At 43.0% G+C, this 19,157-nt stretch overlaps 1 protein-coding gene across 1 annotated transcript in view; it reads left to right on the forward strand.

The window, feature by feature from the left end:
• Positions 1 to 9,240: 9,240 nt before the first annotated feature.
• The window catches only part of CDS2 (CDP-diacylglycerol synthase 2), a 70,042-nt gene continuing 60,125 nt past the window's right edge, over positions 9,241 to 19,157 (forward strand). Inside the window, exon 1 of the mRNA XM_004383045.2 lies at positions 9,241 to 9,517. Within this exon, the coding sequence (XP_004383102.1) occupies positions 9,461 to 9,517 (57 nt within the window). The 5' untranslated portion in view covers positions 9,241 to 9,460. The remainder of the gene's footprint in view (positions 9,518 to 19,157) is intronic.

Genomic DNA, 19,157 nt, shown 5'->3' on the forward strand with positions numbered 1-19,157 from the left:
CTCGTGCCGAGACGTCACCACGCTACCCCGCCCACGGTCAGGTGGAGAGACTTCAGGGCCAATCATTTCCCTGCTCCCTGGAAAGCCCGCCCACCTAGACATTCATTGGAAACGCGGGCAAGGGGGCGGGGTAAGCATGCCGCGCCTCTGTTGGCTGGCAGAGAGGCGTTCCGCAGGTCGTCGCCGCTGTTTTCCGTGTTTCTGACCCTAGGCGCGAGAGAAGGTGAGGCGTCAGTGGGCGCCAGGCCTGGACAGGGGTCGCGAAGCCCCAGCTTTGTGATCACTAGAGAGTCGCTGTGTCTCCTCAGCCTGCCGCTTCAGGGGAGGAAATTTCCCAGCCCCGAAAGTGAAAGTGAAACGCAAATCACGCCTGTTAAGGGAGAAAAAGCTGACTTGTAGCCTGAAGACTAAAAAACCAAACCCGTTGCCGTCCGGTCGATTCTAACTCATAGCGACCCGACAGGACAGAGTAGAACTGCCCCACAGTTTCCAAGGAGCGCTTGGTGAATTCGAACTGCCAACCTTCTGGTTAGCAGCCGTAGCACTTAACCACTACGCCACCAGGGTCTCCGTAGCCTGAAGAGTATACCAAAAAAAAAAAAAAGAAACTATTGCCCTCGAGTCAATTCTGACTCATAGCGACCCCATAAGACAGAGTAGAACTGCCTCATAGGGTTTCCAAGCAGCGGCTGGTGGATCCGAACTGCCAACCTTTTGGTGAGCAGCCGAGCTCTTAACCACAGCGCCACCTTACTACAGAAGTGACACACTCCTAATAGTCAAATGATGGAAGTGTACAACCTTATGTTAAAAAGTTATTTTAGCTCCCCAGCACCATCTCTTAATCTCCCCTTCCCTTCCCTTAAACAATTTGACCTTAAACAAGGTCAAATAACTTCTCAGTCATGTACTAGGCTTTTTTTTTTCGTACATATTTTCCTCCTGGTTTGTTCTTTTTTTGTTGCTTTGCTTATGGCCTTTCTCATTAGTTGCTTTTAAATTTTATCCTGCTTTATTGTGTTTTTCAGTTTTTCTACCATGCATCTAGGTGTGGATTTAGATTTATTTATCTTGTTCAGGGCGTTTTGTTCTTACTGAATCGCAAGATTCGCTGCTGTCATCAAGTCTAAAATATTCTCGTCCATAATGACTTTAAATATTGCCTCTCCCTACTCTTTTCTCTCCCTCTGGCATTTCTATCAGACATGCCTATTTTATGGAATTTAAGATACCTTCAGTTGTTAGATGCACCGTTATTTTATGCACCACAAGAAAGGAAAAAAATGCTGTCAAACTATCATACAATGCTTTATCTCTTAGTTCTACTTTGTAATTATTGAAAGATGTTTTAGACTTTCAAAAACATTTTATTGATATTATCAGCTTTGTGCGTACATAACAAAGAAACTATAAGCAAAATAAATTGGTTAAGGCATTCCTAACACTTTTCCACGCTCAGAAGTTTCCCATTTAGTTGCTGATACAGTAAGTCCCCGGATTAAGAATATCCAATTGGCATACCACTAATAGTTAAGAACAGACTGCCATAGAGCCTATTGTATTAAAAATTTGGGTTAAAAACAATGGTTCATAATAACAAACGCATGTACTACTTCGTGATGCTCATGAAAACATTGCCGGTCTTAACAATTGTTCCCGGGCGGGAGGAAGGAGAACGCATTGCTGTTACGCTGTGTTGAATGTGTAACTTCGTATTTGGCTTAAATTTTCCTCTTATTTACCCTTGTAATCATGCCTTCAAAGTATAAATCCAATGCAGGTGCTGGTGATGCAGCAAAGAAAAGGTAAACAATCACAATTGAAAATAAACTGGAAATAATAAAGCGATCAGAAAGAGGTGAAATGCCATTGGTCGTTGAAAAAGCATTAGGCTACAGTCAGTTAACGATGGGAACAATTTTAAAGGATAAAGTGAGAATAATGGAGCCTGTGAAAGGCTCTGTCTGCCCCCAGTGAAAGCTACAATTACTACAAATTACTACTGATAATTTGCTTAGATGATCAAAATCAGCATAATATGCCTGTTAGCCTTATTTTAGTCCATGAAAACGCTAGAAGCTTTTTCAATGATTTAAAAGCTGCACGTGCAGCATGTGAAGGTGATTGTGATGAAGACTTTGTGGTGAGTGGGGGTTGGTTTAATTATTTCAAATCGAGGGCAAATTTACGTACTATTAAGGTTCTAGGTGAAGCAGCAAGTGCCCATGTAAGTGCAATGAGTGATTTTCCTGAAATGTTGAAAAAAACTATTGAGGAGAGAGGTTATTTGCCAGACCAAATATTTAATGTAGACAAGACTGGCTTATTTGGGGGGAAAAAAATGCCTGAAAGGACCTACATTTCAAAAGAGGAAAGAAATGCACCAGAGCAGCAGATGTTAACATTTGAGGAAGACCAGGACCTAAAAACTCCAGAACCGAAAAAATTTTTGACAAAAGAGTTAGCTGAAGCTTTTCATCTCGCTGAAGCGGGGATGGCTGAGTTATAGGAGCAAGATCCTAATACAGAGAGGTTCACCAAAGTTTACTATACAGTACCTAGGGCCTCAGCTACTACAAGGCCATTTATGAAGAGAAAAAATAAATCTCTATACAAACATCCCTTGATGCCTAATTCAAGAAGTTGACTCTAGTAGTAAACCTATCCGCTCCAGCAGCAGAAATCAAACCCTGACTCTCCAGCACCAGGCCCGTCATCTTCAACAGTAGCCATTTCTCCATCATCTTCTGCATCATCCAATTATTAATGTTATCATGAAGTTACCTCATGAATGCCCCTTCCAGTATGCAAGACAATGATGGAATGAGAATATTAACCTTTAATCATGATCTTTTGTCTTTATCTAAACTATTATAAGAACTGTGTTTTTTTTACAGTCCTGTATACCTACACAGACACACCCACAGATTCTCTCTCCAGTATAGTACCATATATAGTTACTTGTATTATTACTGTATTATTATCATTATATATAGTATTATAATGCTTAAGATGTTTTAGTGTATTTGGAAGTGTTTCTTAAATGTTTTATATACATAGAAAGGTAAAGTATATACTGTTTACTAAGACAAACATTTGACTAACTGATGCTAAATAAGAATCGTATGCCCTTGCTGGAGCTTACCTACAAATTCGACTTAAAGACAGACTTAGGAATGGATCTTGTTCATAACCCAGGGAGTTTCTGTACTGTTGTTTTTCCATATAATATACTCTGTGTTGTCAAGGGTGGTAACGATGAAGCATTTTTCAAAAGACTGCCCCTCAATAGACATATGCACACCTATGTTGATTAATGCATTATACACAATAGTAAAAAGATGGAAACAACCTAAGTGCCCATCAACAGATGAATGGATAAACAAATTGTGGTACATACATGCAGTGGAATACTATACAACCATAAAGAATAACGAGGAGTCTGCAAAATATAACATGGGTGAATCTGGAGGACATTATGCTGAATGAAATAAGTCAATCACAAAAGGACAAATATTGTATGGTCCCACTATTATAAAAAATCAAGAATAGATATACACACAGAAAACAACGTTATTTGTTGGTTACCAGGGGCAGGAGAGGGAAGGAGAGGGAATCACTTTCTAGATATTAGACACTTGTTATTTTTAGTGATGGGAAAGACAATACCCAATATGCATGAAGTCTGCACAACTTGATCAGGGTAAGTGAAGACACTAAGAAGTACACAAGAAAAAGGGTTAATGTCGGTAAATGCTATGACATACACAATTTTGCCATAACAGTAATAACCAAAAAATTTGTCTGCAGCTACATAGGTAGATATGTATGCATAGATGTGTATAGGAAGACATGAGAGTAAGTACAAGCATGTGCGTGTATAGGTGTATTTGTAGGCATATGTATATACCTGTTTGTGTGCTGCATATATATCCATATATATAATAAAACACATAGGAGGCGCAGTTACAGAGACGTCCCAGAAATAAGCAAATACATCGCAGGATTGGTTTACTGGGTCAAAAGGCTTAGGACCATAGTCTTGTGGGACAACTTAGTCAACTGACATAACATAGTTCATAAAGGTAATGTTCTACACCTAGTTTGGTGAGTAGGTCAGGGGTCTTAAAAGCTTATGAGAGACCATCTAAGATACAACTATTGGTCTCTACTTGTCTGGAACAAAAGAGAATTAAGGGAAACCAAAGGCTCAAAGGAGAAACTTGTCCACAAGGGGACTAGTAGCCCACACGAACCACAGTCTCTTCTAACCTGAAACCAGAAGAACTAGATGGTGCCTGGCTACCGCTACCAACTGTTCTGTCCAGGGACACAATAGAAGGTCCCAGATAGAATGGGAGAAAAATGTAGAACAAAATTCAAATTCCTAAAAAAAAGACAGATCTACTGGACCTCTCGAGACTAGAGGAACCCCTGAGACTATTGCCCTCAGATACCCTTTGAGCTTGGCACTGAGGCTACTCCTGGAGGTCACCTTTCAGCCGGATAATAGAATGGCTTATAAAAAGTACCACCCATGAGTAACTTGGTCCCTTAAACAATGAACTATATGAGACCAAATGGTCAACATTTACCCAAAAGCAAAGATGAGAAGGCAAGGAGGGGAAGGGAACCTAGAGCAATGGAAGCAGAACAGACAGAATGGAAACAATGAGAATGTTGACACATTTTGAAAATTGTAACTAATGTCATGGAACAATTTGTATAAAAATTGTTAAATGGGAGCCTAATTTGCTGTATAAACTTTCGCCTAAAACACACACATACACAAAGAGTGCCCCTTTATTTTCTGTAGAGTCCCTGTGTGGTGCAAACCGGTAACTCACTCAGCTGCTAACTGACAGGTTGGAGGTTCGAGTTCACCCAGAGGAGTCTCTGAAGAAAGGCCTGGCCATCTCCTTGTGAAAAATCCACCATTAAAAACCCATGGAACATAGTTCTACTCTGACACACATGGAGTCGCCATGAGTTGAAATCAACTTGAGGGCAACAGGAATTTCTTCCAAGCCTCTGCCACCCATTTGTAAGTTTTGACGCAGGCACTTTGTTGCTTGATGTGTGAGAAACTATCTTTTTGCATGAATCTCAGTATCAAAACTTAACACAGCTTCATCTACTTGTATTTTCCTTTCTTGGGTCCCTTAAGTTGTTGCTTCCCAAAATGTGAAATGCATTCATTCCTCCAATGAGGAACATTTAGTTCACTAATAACAATTGCATGCTTTGCTACTCTTTTTTAATGCTTTCTGCTTACACAATTACATTTTGTTTTAATGCCAAATCATAATGTAAACCCCAACCATGTGGTGCCCACAATGCACATGAGTCAGTTGAACTGAGGAACATAGGAATGACTACGACCTGTGGTCAGAGGAGGCCTCTCCAAGGAGATAGCATTTAATGCCAAGAAGCTAGCTGTTTGAAGGGTGACAGGAAGAGCATTCTAGGCTGAGAGAATAATAGCATATTTTAAAAGAACAGCATGTTAGATGTTCAGACAGGAAGGAGTTTGCTGTGGAACTCAAAGATTGATGTGTCTGGAGAACACTAAACAACAGAGAGGGTGGTGCAAGGAGAGATTGCAAAAAGAGGCAGGGGCAAGATTATGTAGGACTTTGTAGGCCTTCTACAAAGACGGGCCACCACCCATCTGTCAGTTTGTCATACTGTGTGTTGTACAGTTTGTCAGTCTGTTGTACTGTGGTGGCTTATGCATTGCTATGGTGCCGGGAGCTATGTCACTGGTATTTCAGATACCAGCAGGGGCACCCATAGTGGATAGGTTTTAGCAGAACTTCCAGAGTAAGACATACTAGGAAGAAAGGCCTGGTGACCTACTCTCAAAAATTAGCCAATGAAAACCCTATGTATGGAACACAAGAGAATATTGTCTGATATACTGCTGGAAGATGAGCCCCCTAGGTTGGAAGGCACTCAAAATACAATGGCTGCTCCAATGGACTTGCAGGAATCCACAACTTGAGCAACAATCCTGCATAGCCTCTTCTCAAATCCGTTTTGCACATCATCTCATTAAACTGAAGAAAGAGTTTTTAGCTGAGAACACTTGTCAAACTAAGAACTAGAAAGGTTTAATATGAAGGACAAGATAAAGAGCAGATAAAGCCTATTTTGTTTTTTGACAGGAGCCCTGGTGGCCCAGTGTTTAAGTGCTCAGCTGGCAGTTTGAAGCCACCAGCTGCTCTGCCGGAGAAAGCTGTGGCAGTGTGCTTCTGTAAAGATTATAGCGTTGGAAACCCCATGGGGCAGTTCTACTTATACGGTCACTATGAGTCGGAATCGACTGGATGGCAATGGACAGTTTTTGTTTAGTTTATTGACAATTCTTTGGTAAGATGGGGGAAACCACTTATTCAGGAAACTTAAGAATGTTCATCACTTGTACCACTTCAGTTTTCAAACCTGAAGATGAGGGGAGGTGTTTTTATTACAAAATGATGGTAGTTATAGCAATAGCTGCCACTTAACACTCAGCTCACAATCAGCCTGCCCACCCATGCTTGTTGTTAGGTGCCGATTTTTGAGCCCATGGTTGCAGCCACTGTGTCAATCCGTCTTGTTGACCGTTTTTTCACTGACCCTCTACTTTACCAAGCATGATGTCCTTCTCCAAGGACCGGTGTCTCCTGATAACATGTCCAAGATATGGGAGATGAAATCGTGATCACCATCCTCATTTCTAAGGAGCATTCTGGCTATACTTCTTCCACGCTAGACACCTCTATTAATCAACATAGCATCTAAAAATAATGGAACTAACCACTGAGTGCAATGGAAAGAAATTGATGTATAGCAGATATGGCCCAAGCCTGGAAGAAATGACCCCAGAGGAAAAAACTAATATAAGGAACAGAAGAGAAAATCTGGGTTAGAGGAAGAGAAGCAAGGTAATGTAAAGGAACCAAATTCTTCTTTTTTCCTAGTGAGACTGGCCTATATAGATACTGTCTTGAGTTATACATTATACATGAAGAAGTAGAACTATAAGCAAATCACTTAGCATTATGGTGGCAATCACCATTACAAAACTCAGAAACTTTTAAAGCCTTTATCTCAGGGAATGGAACTCAGCAGGGCTGGGTGGGCAGGGAGATTTTTGAATTTTTTTCTACAATTGAGGGATAGGTGCTAAAGCTGGCTGTCTTAAAGGCCAGTTAACATGACTTTCAAACATGTTTGAGTACCTGATCCCTGTTCTCCACAGCACTGACTTCGGGAATGTACTTGACCTGAGCTTGGTTAGACTGAGAAGGCTGAATGTAATGGATGAGAAATTTGTTCCAGCCAAATTGTAGGGGGTTCTCTATCCTAGCAATGGCACTATATAAAAAACAAAAAAACAGTTGCTGTGAACTTAATTCTGACTCATGGCAGCCCCACGTGTTGCAGAGTAAACTGCTCCAAAGGGTTTTCAAGGCTGTGACCTTTTGTAAGTGGATCACCAGGCCTTTCTTCTGAGGCCTCTGGATAGGTTTGAACTGCCAACAGTTGGCAGTTGAGTGCTTAACCATTTGTACCACTCAAGGATGCCTGTAATCACACTATACAGTCTATAATTCCAATCTAGGTGCATTGGTTCTCCAGCCTCCTTTACATCAGGCTGGGTTTGAAAGGAAACAGCTGAGCTTTGGGAAGGACTGATGTGATGCTCTCATTCAGATGTGACCTTTCAAACTTCGTGCCCCCACAGATGAGGATGTGGCTACTAACACCTCCACGTGTCTCAGAGGACGGCCTTGCTCTGTGTTGACATCCTTTGAGGTCCTTAGAGAATAAACCTGGCTCGATTTACCCAAGAGATGTCCTATCTTTAGATCAAGAGGCAACTACCGACAGTGGGAAAAATGGTGGTCACACAATCCTCAACAGATTGAGTCTTAAAATTACCAGTAGCATGTTATTTACTTTATAAATGAAATAATACCAAAAGACAAAAAAAAACAAAACAAAAATCATAGCCTTCTCTAAATAAACTATGGCCTGAAAGGAGTGGGCTCTTTTTACAAAAAACAAGTATTTGTGCCATGTTGTTAAACAGGAAATAAAACATAACCTGAGTTCAGTGCTCCTCCAGATTTATTTTACTGTCACTTCAAAGCACTGTTACAGGAACATAGAAATATACTGTTATAAAATCAGGAAAATAGGATGCCCTTCTCAGAATTCTCACTACTTCCCTAACTACACACAGCCAGTGCAAACTCCACATACTAGCGAGTTTCCCTCCTTGTTAAGATTACAATACGCCTAATGGCAGGGACCCCATTTTATACTCGTTTTACATCTCTTCTTACAAGGCAGCGGATGCACTGAAAGCAAGCTGGAACAACGCAAGTTTAACAGTGAATTCAGGGAGACCGTATAGTACAATGGTTAAAGTGTGTGGGCTTTGGTAACAAACAGATGGATATTGTAATTCTTGATACTTTCTAGACCTTGGCTAACTCATTTAACTCTAGGAAAATTTAAAAATTCATTCAAGTACTTAGGATGTGTTAGGTATATAGAGGACCTGGCAGTGAACAAAGCAGACAATATTCCTGTCCAAAAGTCTTCAGCAGTCTGGAAGACAAGAAATTTGATACATCGTGGAAAAGTTTATTTGTAAAATAAAAATAGTATCCATTTCCACGCATTATGTGGATTAGAGGAGATAATCATGTAAAGCCCTCACTCAGCTCAGTGCCTAGCAGATAATTAGCCTCCCTCCTCTTCCAAAAGGCCAGCTCATCTTGCCCCTCTGCCCAGAGCCTACCAAGCGCCTACTTGTCTGTGTGAGGGAAGAGCCCCGGCCAGGGAGGCTGTGCCGGGTCACCGGCTGATAGGAAGCCGAGGGCAGCAAGCACTCGCCCGGCTGGAGCCTCTGGTAGGCCTCCGCTGGCTCTCCATAACCCATTACTGCCAGAACCTAGGGCACCAGCGCCGGCAGGCCTCACTCAGGCCCGAGCTCCCATTGGCTAATCTCCCTCGGAAACACACGCTTTTTCCCGCCCTCTCACATGGATGTCCAATGAGCTCCTCTCTGCTACGCCCCAGCCCGCCCCTGCCCGCCCCTGCCACCCCGCCTTCCTGTCGGATTCGCGCCCTCGGGCCCTCGGGGGCCGTGATGGAGGCGGTGCGCTTGCGCGCTCGCTCCAAGGCTCTCCTCCCTGGGGGAGGAGCGAGTGGGCTGGGGCTCGGGCCGATCGCACGCGTTCCCCCGGGTGAAAGGACTACAGCAGCGGCGGCGCTGGGCGTGGCCGGGCTCCAGGGCTGGTGGCCGCGCGGCAGTGGGCCTGCGAGAGACTGAGAAGCTGCGCGCCGCTCCGGCTGGGTGCGGCGGGGCCGGCCGAGCGGAGTCCGCGCGCGCCCGCCCTGAGCTGCCAGCTCCGGCGGCTGCCCTACTAGCCCGCGGCAACGTCGCGCCGGGGTCTCCAGCATGACGGAGCTGAGGCAGAGGGCGGCCCGCGAGCCGGACGCACCGCCCGAGGACAAGGTAGAGGAGGTGTCGGGGTGGGCGCGGCTCGGGGCCTCGGCGTCCCCCGAGGCCCGCGGGGGCGCGCGCAGAGGGGTCGTCACACTCTCGCCCTCTGACCCTTTGTCGCAGCCGACGGCGGCACTGGGCCTGGGCAGCACCGAGGGTCCTGGGATGTGGGACCCAGCGGAGCGCGCGTCCGGCACAGCAGATAGCGGAGCCGGGATCCCCAGACTCGGCTTGGGGTCCGTTTACGGAGTGGTATTACCCGGGCGCAGGAAGGAGCGCGCGGGGCTGCGCATGGCCGCTGGCCAGGGCACTATTGGGAGTCCCCTTCTTCCCCACTTCTCCGAAGCCTTCCTGGGTGTGAAGATGTCGCGACCCCGCAAAGCGTACTCTAGGAGGCGGCTTCTCTGAGCACAACTTAGGCTCTCCAGTCTCTTTTAAAATTTGTTATTTCTTTTTTGCGGGGCGGGGAGGTGTCAAGACAAAAGCCATAGGGTTTACCTTCTAGAAGATTTAAATCCCTTCTTGAAAGTTAAACTCTTGACTTTAAGCAGAAAGGTCTCTTGACTCACGCAGTGAACCAGCTCGTTAGCTCTCAGGTGTTGGAAGGTACGTTCCGAAATGATGGGCTTGTTGCCTCCAAGTGTGGGCATTGGTTGGGTAGAGGAGGAGGGTAAAAAGGAGGCCATCTTGGCAGGGACACAGCTGGTTGCGGGGTGAGGGGGAGAGTAAACTCCTTCGGTTGAAATGAAAGGTTTGATTAGGGGAGTTGAAGGTGGAGCGTGGTTGTGTTTGGAGGACGTCGAGTGACAGTGTTGGGACTTCGTGGTAGTTTTAGTGCTTTTCGAGTAAGCGGTGGTCAGGAGCAGTGTATTTGGAAAATTAATCTGGCAGTGATGTGTAGAATGGATTGGAGGGACTCTGGGCCAGAATGAGAGTTTAACTCAGGGATTGCCAAAAGGTGACCTGCAGGTGTTTTATTTGGCCCACATGTTGCTGTAAACATTAGATTTCCTCTACCCATCTGAATTTCTTGCCTATTTTGGGTAATTGGAAAAGCAGCCATCACTCTCCACTTGATGGTTGGCTGGAGCTGTTGCCTTGCACTAGGCCCCCAGCACTTGCTATGGAGCCTGTAGTTTTTGATTACTAGAGGAGAGAGGCATTAGAGAGACCTCAGGAAGAAGAAAGCATGAGATTTGGCAATAGGGTGTCAATGCAGCAGTTATACTCAGAGTAATGTTGACAAGAGTAAGGAAATGTGTGGATACACTGTCAGGGGCTTGTTTGAGGTGAAAGATAATGGAGTTGTAACATTTTAGTTGTTGCTACTAGCAGTGGATCATCCAAGGAGAACTGCACGTATTGATTCTTAAACGTTGAGAGGATTTTGGACTGGGGGTTCAGATTTAGGAGTCACCTGCAGAGACTAGGTTGGTCTGTGTAGCCCAGTTTAAGGTTTTGGGTGAGAGATCATACTTAATGAAACTTTGCAGGCCTAAACTCGTTGTTGACTGGATTCTGACTTGTAGCGACCCTGTAAGACAGAGTAGAACTGTCCCATAGGGTTTCCAAAGAGCGGCTGGTGGATAGGAACTGCCAGCCTTTTGGTTAGCAGCCAACCTGTTAACCACTGTGCCACCAGGGCCTCTTGTGGGCCTAGAGAGTGTGAAAAACAAAACAAAAAATCCAAACCTGTTGCTGTGGTGTCAATTCCAAAATAGGCGACACCATGTGTTACCGACTAGAACTACTCCATAGGGTTTTCTTGGCTGTAATCTTTAAGGAAGCAGATGTAGTTGAGCACAAACTGTTGCGCCACCTGGGGACATAATAACTATACTTACTAATGGTTAAAAACGTAAACCGTGGGGGTATTCCTTGGATCCTTCTGCAGAGATAAACTGGTGATTGATTATTGAATATCATCTCCTGTTTTAGGTATAGAGGCTATGAGGCGCTCTGCAGATGGAGGTGCCTTAATCGTTACAACTACACTTACCCACTTACACAGCATAGAATGCCCATGGTTGTGAGGTCCATTAGTTGCATGTGGTTTTCTGAAACACAGCAGCTACTGTGTTTCGTTGAAAACCTCAGGTAGTCCATTAGCACAGAACAAGGCAATCAGCCCTGCCTCCCCATCAGTCAGCTTTTCTAAATTATCATGGGTAATTTTTACTAAGGACACATTTTAAGAACTGTGAAATGCATTATTTGCCTTTGACGTGGGTATATAGTAGAATTTTTTAAAATCCTGATTTATTCTGTTTTGTAGTTTGGAAAAAACCTACTTCCATGATTCTGGCTTTGCCAATATCTTTGTGGTAGAAGCCAAAGAAATTAGAAATAATAAAACAACGAATGTCTTTTTAGGGAAATGAATTGTGTAATGGGACTGACTTTCTTATTTCATAGCAGAGGAATTCAGAGAACAATTTCAGGTCAGTTTTTTAAAAGAACTGGAACGAATTTTAAAGATTCATTAAAATGTTACAGTTGCTAAACTGCTGTGGCAAACTTGTCTGGTAAATAAAGCAGACAGTCATTAGTTTCAAAATAATCTGCAGAATGTGTTTATTATAAAAGTCAAAGTATTTTAATATATTTAGCGTCTTAGAATGGAATTTTCAAAGCCAATTGCTAATAAAGGAAATGTTCTCCTCTGGGAACAGTGCTTATAATTTTAGAATCCCAAAGCAGTATAGTTGCCAAACTAAGAAATTTGGAATTTAAGCATTGGGAATGATCCCGCCCAACCATGTTTTTCTCATGGAGATTAGGAAAGAAAAGGATGAGACATGGGCCTAAAGATTGGCATCATAAACCTTATGATTGAGTTCCCATTTCAGGAGACTTTATTTTGGAGCTTAGAGTGAAGGTTCTAGGGTTTTCTGCTTTACTTCGATGCTGCAGTGCTGTTTAGGGCATTACATGTTTCAGACTTCCTTTCTAGATAGATGAGACAGCATAGAGGAAATAGTGACATCTTTTAGAAAGGGGAGTTTAAATTTTAACTGAAGAGTGCTTAGGAGCAGGGGCCTTAAAATTTAGCTAGATCCATCTTTAACCTGGACTCTGCCACTTAACCAGCTGTTTAACTTTGAGCAGATCACTTAGTATTTGCATAAGCCTCAGTTTGCACATCCCTAAAATGGGAGTGATAAAATAGCATCTGCTTCATAGGATATTTGTGTGGATTAAATGAGTATGTATGTTATGTGCTTTACACATTGTAATAACTCAAATGTAAGATGTTGTTACAGATTAAAATGTATTTTATAGGAAAAAACTTTAATGTTCACCTTTCACTTTTTTTAAATTAAAAAATACTGTGTTTTTGTGAAAGTTTACACAGCAAATTAGGTTCTCATTTAACAATTTCTCTATGTATTGTTCACTGACATTGCACATGTTTTCCATAATATATCATCTTTTTCATTATTTCCATTCTGATTGTTCTGTTTCTGTTAATCTAGTTTCCCTGTCTCCCCTTACCTTCTCATCTTTGGTCTAGGGAAAATGTTTACTGTTTGGTTTCATTTAGATGATTATTTATAGAGGAGCACAGTACTCACAGGTGATATGAGCCAATCTGTCATTTGGCTGAAAGGTGACATTTGAGAGTGGTTTGAGTTCCAGGTTCAAAGGGTAGTCTCGAGGTTTCTCTAGTCTCTACCAGTAAGTCTGGCCTTTTAGAAATTTGAGGGTTTTTTTTGTACTTTCAATAAAAGTTTGCAGAGCAAACTAGTTTCTCAATATACAGTTAATACACATTGTTTTGTGACATTGGTTGCCAACCCCATGATATATCAACACTCTCCCCGTCTCGATCTTGGATTCCCCATTATCGGCTTTCCTGCTCTCTCCTGCCTTCTCATCCTTGACCCTGGACTGGTGTGCCCATATAGTCTTGTTTTGTTTTATGGGCCTGTCTAATCTTTGGCTGAAGGGTGACCCTCAGGAGTGACTTCATTACTGAGGTTTAAGGGTGTCTGTGGTGGCCATACACTCAGGTTTCTCCAGTCTCTGTCAGACCAGCAAGTCTGGTCTTTTTTTGTGTGTGCGTATGTGTTAGAATTTTGTTCTACATTTTTCTCCAGCTCTGTTTGGGACCCTCTGTTGTGATCCCTGTCAGAGTAGTCAGTGGTATTAGCCGTGCACCATCTAGTTGTGCTGGACTCAGCCTGGTGGAGGCTGTGGTAGTTGTGGTCCATTAGTCTTTTGGACTAATCTTTCCCTTGTATCTTTGGTTTTCTTCATTCTCCCTTGCACCAGACAGGTTGAGACCAGTACAGTATCTTAGATGGCCCCTCACAAGATTTTAAGACCCCAGATGCTACTCACCAAAGTAGAATGTAGAAAATTTTCTTTATAAACTTTGTTACGCCAGTTGAGCTAGATGTTCCCCAAGACCATGGTCCCCAGAGCCCTCAGCCCAGTAATTTGGTCCCTCTAGGGAGTCTGGATTAGGAATTTGAGTTTTGTTCTATGTTTTTCTCCCATTCTGTCCAGGACCATCTGTTGAGTCCCTGGTTGGACTGGTCAGTAGCAGTAGCTGGGCACCATCTAGTTCTTCTGGTCTCAAAGTAGGTGAGGCCATGGTTCATATGGGCTATTAGTTCTGTGAACTAGTTTCTTCCTTGAGTCTTTGGTTTCCTTCATTCTCTTTTGCTTTGGAGGAGTAGAGATCAATAGTTGTATCTTAGATGGCTGCTCACAAGCTTTTAAGACCCCAGACGCCACTCACCAAACTAGGGTGTAGTACATTATCTTTATGAAGTATGTTATACTAATTGACTGATTGCCCCAAGTCTTCAAACCCAGTAATCCAGTCCTGTGAAGTGTTTGGTTATGTATAGGAAGTATCTGTAACTGTGCTGCCTATATGGTTTATTATGTATATGAATATATATGCAGCACACATAAACATGTATACACATATGCCTATAGATATACCTGTATATGCATGTCCATATATTCATATGTGCCTTCCTGTATACATATATGCATACATATCTACCTATGTCACCACACACATATTCATCTCGCATGCTTTGGACACGTTATCAGGAGGGACCAGTTCCTGGAGGACATCATACTTGGTAAACTAGAGGGTCAACAAAAAAGAGGAAGACTCTCAACTAGGTGGATTGACACAGTGGCTGCAACAATGGGCCCAAACATAGCAATGATTGTGAGGATGGTGCAGGACCAGGCAGTGTTTTGTTTTGTTGTACATAGGGTTACTGTGAGTCGGAACTGGCTCCAGGGCACCTAACGACAGCAATTGTTGCAAAATTGTATAGCATTTACCAAAATTGTCCCTCATTCTTGTGTACTTCTTAGTTTCTTAATTTACCTTGGACAGTTTGTGAAGACTTCACCCATGTTGGGTATTGCCTTTCCCATCACCAAAAATAACAAATGTCTACTATCTAGAAAGTGATTCCCCCTGTCTCCACTTCCCATCCCTGGTAGCCATCAAAGAACGTTGCTTTCTCTGTGTATACATGTTCTTGACTTTTTATAAAAGTGGGACCATACAATATTTGTCCTTTTGTGATTGACTTATTTCACTCAATGTAATGTCCTCCAGATTTATGTGTTATGAGATGTTTTGCAGACTCCTTGTTATTCTTTATAGTTGCGTAGTATTCCATTATATGTATGCACCACAATTCGTTTATCCATTCATCTGTTGATGGGCACTTAGGTGGTTTCCATCTTTTTGCTATTGTGAATAATGCTGTAGGGAACATAGGTGTGCAAGTCTATTCGTGTTACTGCTCTTGTATCTCTAGCATATATACCTAGGAGTGGGATTGCTGGATCATATGGTATTTCTATTTCTAGCTTTTTGAGGAAGTGCCATACTGTTTTCCAAACTGGCTGTACCATTTTACGTTCCCACCAGCAGTGTATAAGAGTCCAGTCTCCCCACAACCTTACCAAAGTTTGTTATTTTCTGGTGTTTTGATTAGTGCCAGTAATGTTGGGGTGAGATGGTATCTCATTGTAGTTTTTATTTGCATCTCTCTAATAGCAAACGATCCCAAGCATTTCTTCATATGTTTGTTAGCCACTTGAATGTCTTCTTTGGTGAAATATCTGTTCATATCCTTTACCCATTTTTTAATTGGATTGTTTCTTTTTATTGTTGAGGTGTTGAAGTTTTCTATAAATTTGGAGAGAGTTTCTTGTCGGATATGTCACCGGCAATTTTTTTTCCCCAGTCTGTAGTTTCTCTTTTGACTCTTTTGGAGAAGTCTTTTGTTGAGCAAAGTTTTTAATTTTTAGGAGGCCTCATTTGTCTAGTCCATCTTGTGCTGTATGTGCATTTTTAGCTATGTTTGGTACTCTGTTTATGCCATATATTAGGGCCCCTAGCATTGTCCCTATTTTTCCTTCCATGGTCTTTATAGTTCTAGGTTTTATGTTTAGGTCTTTGATCCAGTTTAAGTTAGTTTTTGTGTATGGTGTGAGGTAAGGGTCCTGTGTCAATTTTTTACAGATAGACATCCAGTTTTGCCAGCACCATTTATGGAAGAGACTGTCTCTTCCCCCATTTGATGGTCTTTGGGCCTTTGTTGAAGATCCACTGACCACAGGTGGATGGATTTATGTCTGGGTTCTCAATTCTGTTCCATTGGTCTATGTGTCTGTTGTACCAGTACCAGGCTGTTTTGACTACCATGGCTGTATAGTATGTTCTGAGATCAGGTATTGTGAGGCTGCAGGGAGATGGCTTTGGGTAGGCATAAGGCTCTGGTTGCAAGTCCGACAGCGCAGGAGTGTGCGCACCATGGATCACTGGGTGAGGCGGGAGAGGAGGGGCTCACCCCTGGTCACTGGGTGGGCGGGGGTAGGGGAGTATGTTCCCCTAGTCTCTGGCGTGGGAGCTGTTGCACTCCCTACAGAGTGCAGCTGACTATCAGGACCTGACCCTGATGAAATGTGTGTGTGTGTGTGGGGGGGGTGCTGTCCAGAGTCTGGTGCGGTGGAAGATCTGTAGCCTCCACTCCAGGGATCCTACACTCTGCCTGCATCACTCACCCAAATGATCAGGGATTGCTGCTGGTGAGTAGTTCTGTCCCTATTTTCTGGCTCCCTCCCTACTCCATGGTCACCTGGATCCCTAGGGCTCTTGCCTGCCTTCCTGCACTTTCCTTCCTTAGATCCAGTTCATGTTCTTCTTACCTTGCTTTGCTCCAGTTTATCAACACAGTATCTCTGTCTCCTATTGGGGATTCCAGAGGTGAAGTTGCCTTCCTGTACTCCTCACCTGGGAAAGCTGCTCTCTGTTTCAAGATGGCCACGCTGTGCTGTGTGGGCTGGTAGGGCGCTTACAGTTCCGTAAGTCTCCTTGTTTGCTGTTTTCATTCAGTTTGTCTTTTCTTTGGTGTTCTGTCTAGTTCTTCATCTTTCCATTTGCTGTTCTGGGTGCCGAGATTGTCATCTGTATCTGTTTTACTTGGTTTCTTGGTTCTTTGTTGCAGGGTGATGATGGCAAGGTGTGTGTGATTAAGCCACCATGTTGGGCCGTCAGAATTTTAAGAGTTATCTTTTAAAGAGTTATTTGATCTCATTGGAGCTCAGAGGTGGTTATTTGATAGAAGAGGATACCCACAGAGTTTAAATTATTTGCTCAAGGTCACACAGCTGGTTAGATGTAGAATGGTTAATAGTATGAAGGTTTTCTAATTCTGGTGTTTTGCTCATTATGTTGCACAATGCTGCCTTCAGGGGTACAGAATTAATTAAAAAAAAACTTTAAAAACTTTTACATTGATTAATTGCAATAGAAAAAAATGGCCAAATATCACTGCCTTAGTTATCTACTGCTGCTATAACAGAAATACCACAAGCAGGTGGTTTTAACAAACAGAAGTTTATTTTCTCCCAGGTTAGGAGGCTACAAGTCTGAATTCAGGATGCTGGCTCTAGGGGAAGGCTCTCTCTCTCTCTCTTTTGGCTCTGGAGGAAGGTCCTTGTCCCTTCTTTTTTTAAAAATTTTTTTAAATTGTAGTTTAAATGAAGTTTACATTTCATGTTAGTCTCCCATACAAAAATCTATACACACATTGTTATGTGTCCCTAATTGATCTTCCCACACTATGACAGCACACCCTCCCCTCCACCCCCAATTGCCCATGTCCATTCAAGCAGCTCCTAACCCTCTCCACCCTCCCATCTCACCTCTGGACAGAAGCTGCCCGTCTAGTCCCCTGTGTCTACCTGAGCCAAGAGGCACACTCAGCGAATATCTCTTCATATTGCACAGTCCAGTCCAATCCCTGTCTGAAGAGTTGTCCTTGGAAATTGTTTTAGTTCTGGGCTGATAGAGAATCCAGGGGCCATGGTTTCCAGGGATCCTCCAGTTTCAGTCAGACCATTAAGTCTGGTCATCTTACGAGAATTTGAGTTCTGTACCCCACCCTTCTCCTGCTCCATCTGGGACTCTGTTGTGTTCCCTGTCAGGACGGTCGTTAGTGGTAGCCGGGCACCATCTAGTTCCTCTGGTCTTAGGCAGATGAAGTCTCTGGTTTATGTGGCCCAGTCTGTCTCCTGGGCTACTATTTCCTTGTGTCTTTGGTATTCTTCATTCCTTTATTCCAGGTGGTTGGGACCAATTGATGCATCTTAGATGGCCGCTTGCAAGGTTTTAAGACCCCATATACCACTCACCAAAGTAGGATGCAGAACATTTTATTAATAAGCTTTGTTATGCCAGTTGACCTAGATGTCCCCTGAAAGCATGGTCCCTACACCCCTGCCACTGTGTCCCTTCAGGTGTTTGATTATATTCAGGAAACTTCTCAGCTTTGGTTTAGTCCGGTTGTGCTGACTTACCCTGTACTGTGTGCTGTCCTTTCCTTCATCTAATTCTTATCTACTATCTAGTTAGTAAATAACCCTCACCTTCCCTCCCCACCCTCGTAATCATCAAAGAATGTTTTTTTCTGTGTTTAAACCTTTTCTGGAGTTCTTATAGTAGTGGTGTTATACAATATTTGTCCTTCTGTGACTGATTAAATTCACTCAGCATAATGACCTCCAGATTCCTCCATACTATGTTTCACAGCTTCATTGTTGTTCTTTATTGTTGCGTAGTATTCCATTATGTGGATATACCATAATTTGTTTATCCATTTGTCCGTTGATGGGCACCTAGGTTGTTTCCATCTTTTTGCTATTGTGAATGGTGCTGCAGTGAACGTGTATCGTGTGACGGCTCTTTTTTCTCTAGGATATATTCCAAGGAGTGGGATAGCTGGATCGTATGGCACTTCTATTTCTAGCTTTTTAAGGAAGTGCCAAATCAATTTCCAAAGTGGTTGTACCATTTTACATTTCCACCAATAGTGTATAAGTGTTCCAGTCCCTCCACAACCTCTCCAGCATTTATTATTTTGTGTTTTTTGGATTACTGCTAGCCTGGTTGAGGTGAGATGATATCTCATTGTAGTTTTTTTGATCAGCATTTCTCTAATGGCTAATGATCATGAGCATTTCTTCATGTGTCTGTTAGCTGCCTGAATACCTTCTTTGGCAAAGTGCCTGTTCATATCCTTTGCCCAGTTTTTAATTGGGTTATTTGTCTTTTTGTTGTTGAGGTTTTGCAGTATCTTGTAGATTTTAGAGATTAGATGCT

This window comes from Trichechus manatus, unplaced genomic scaffold (genome assembly GCF_000243295.1).
Source record: "Trichechus manatus latirostris isolate Lorelei unplaced genomic scaffold, TriManLat1.0 scaffold00104, whole genome shotgun sequence".
NCBI classification, from domain to species: Eukaryota; Metazoa; Chordata; class Mammalia; order Sirenia; family Trichechidae; genus Trichechus; species Trichechus manatus.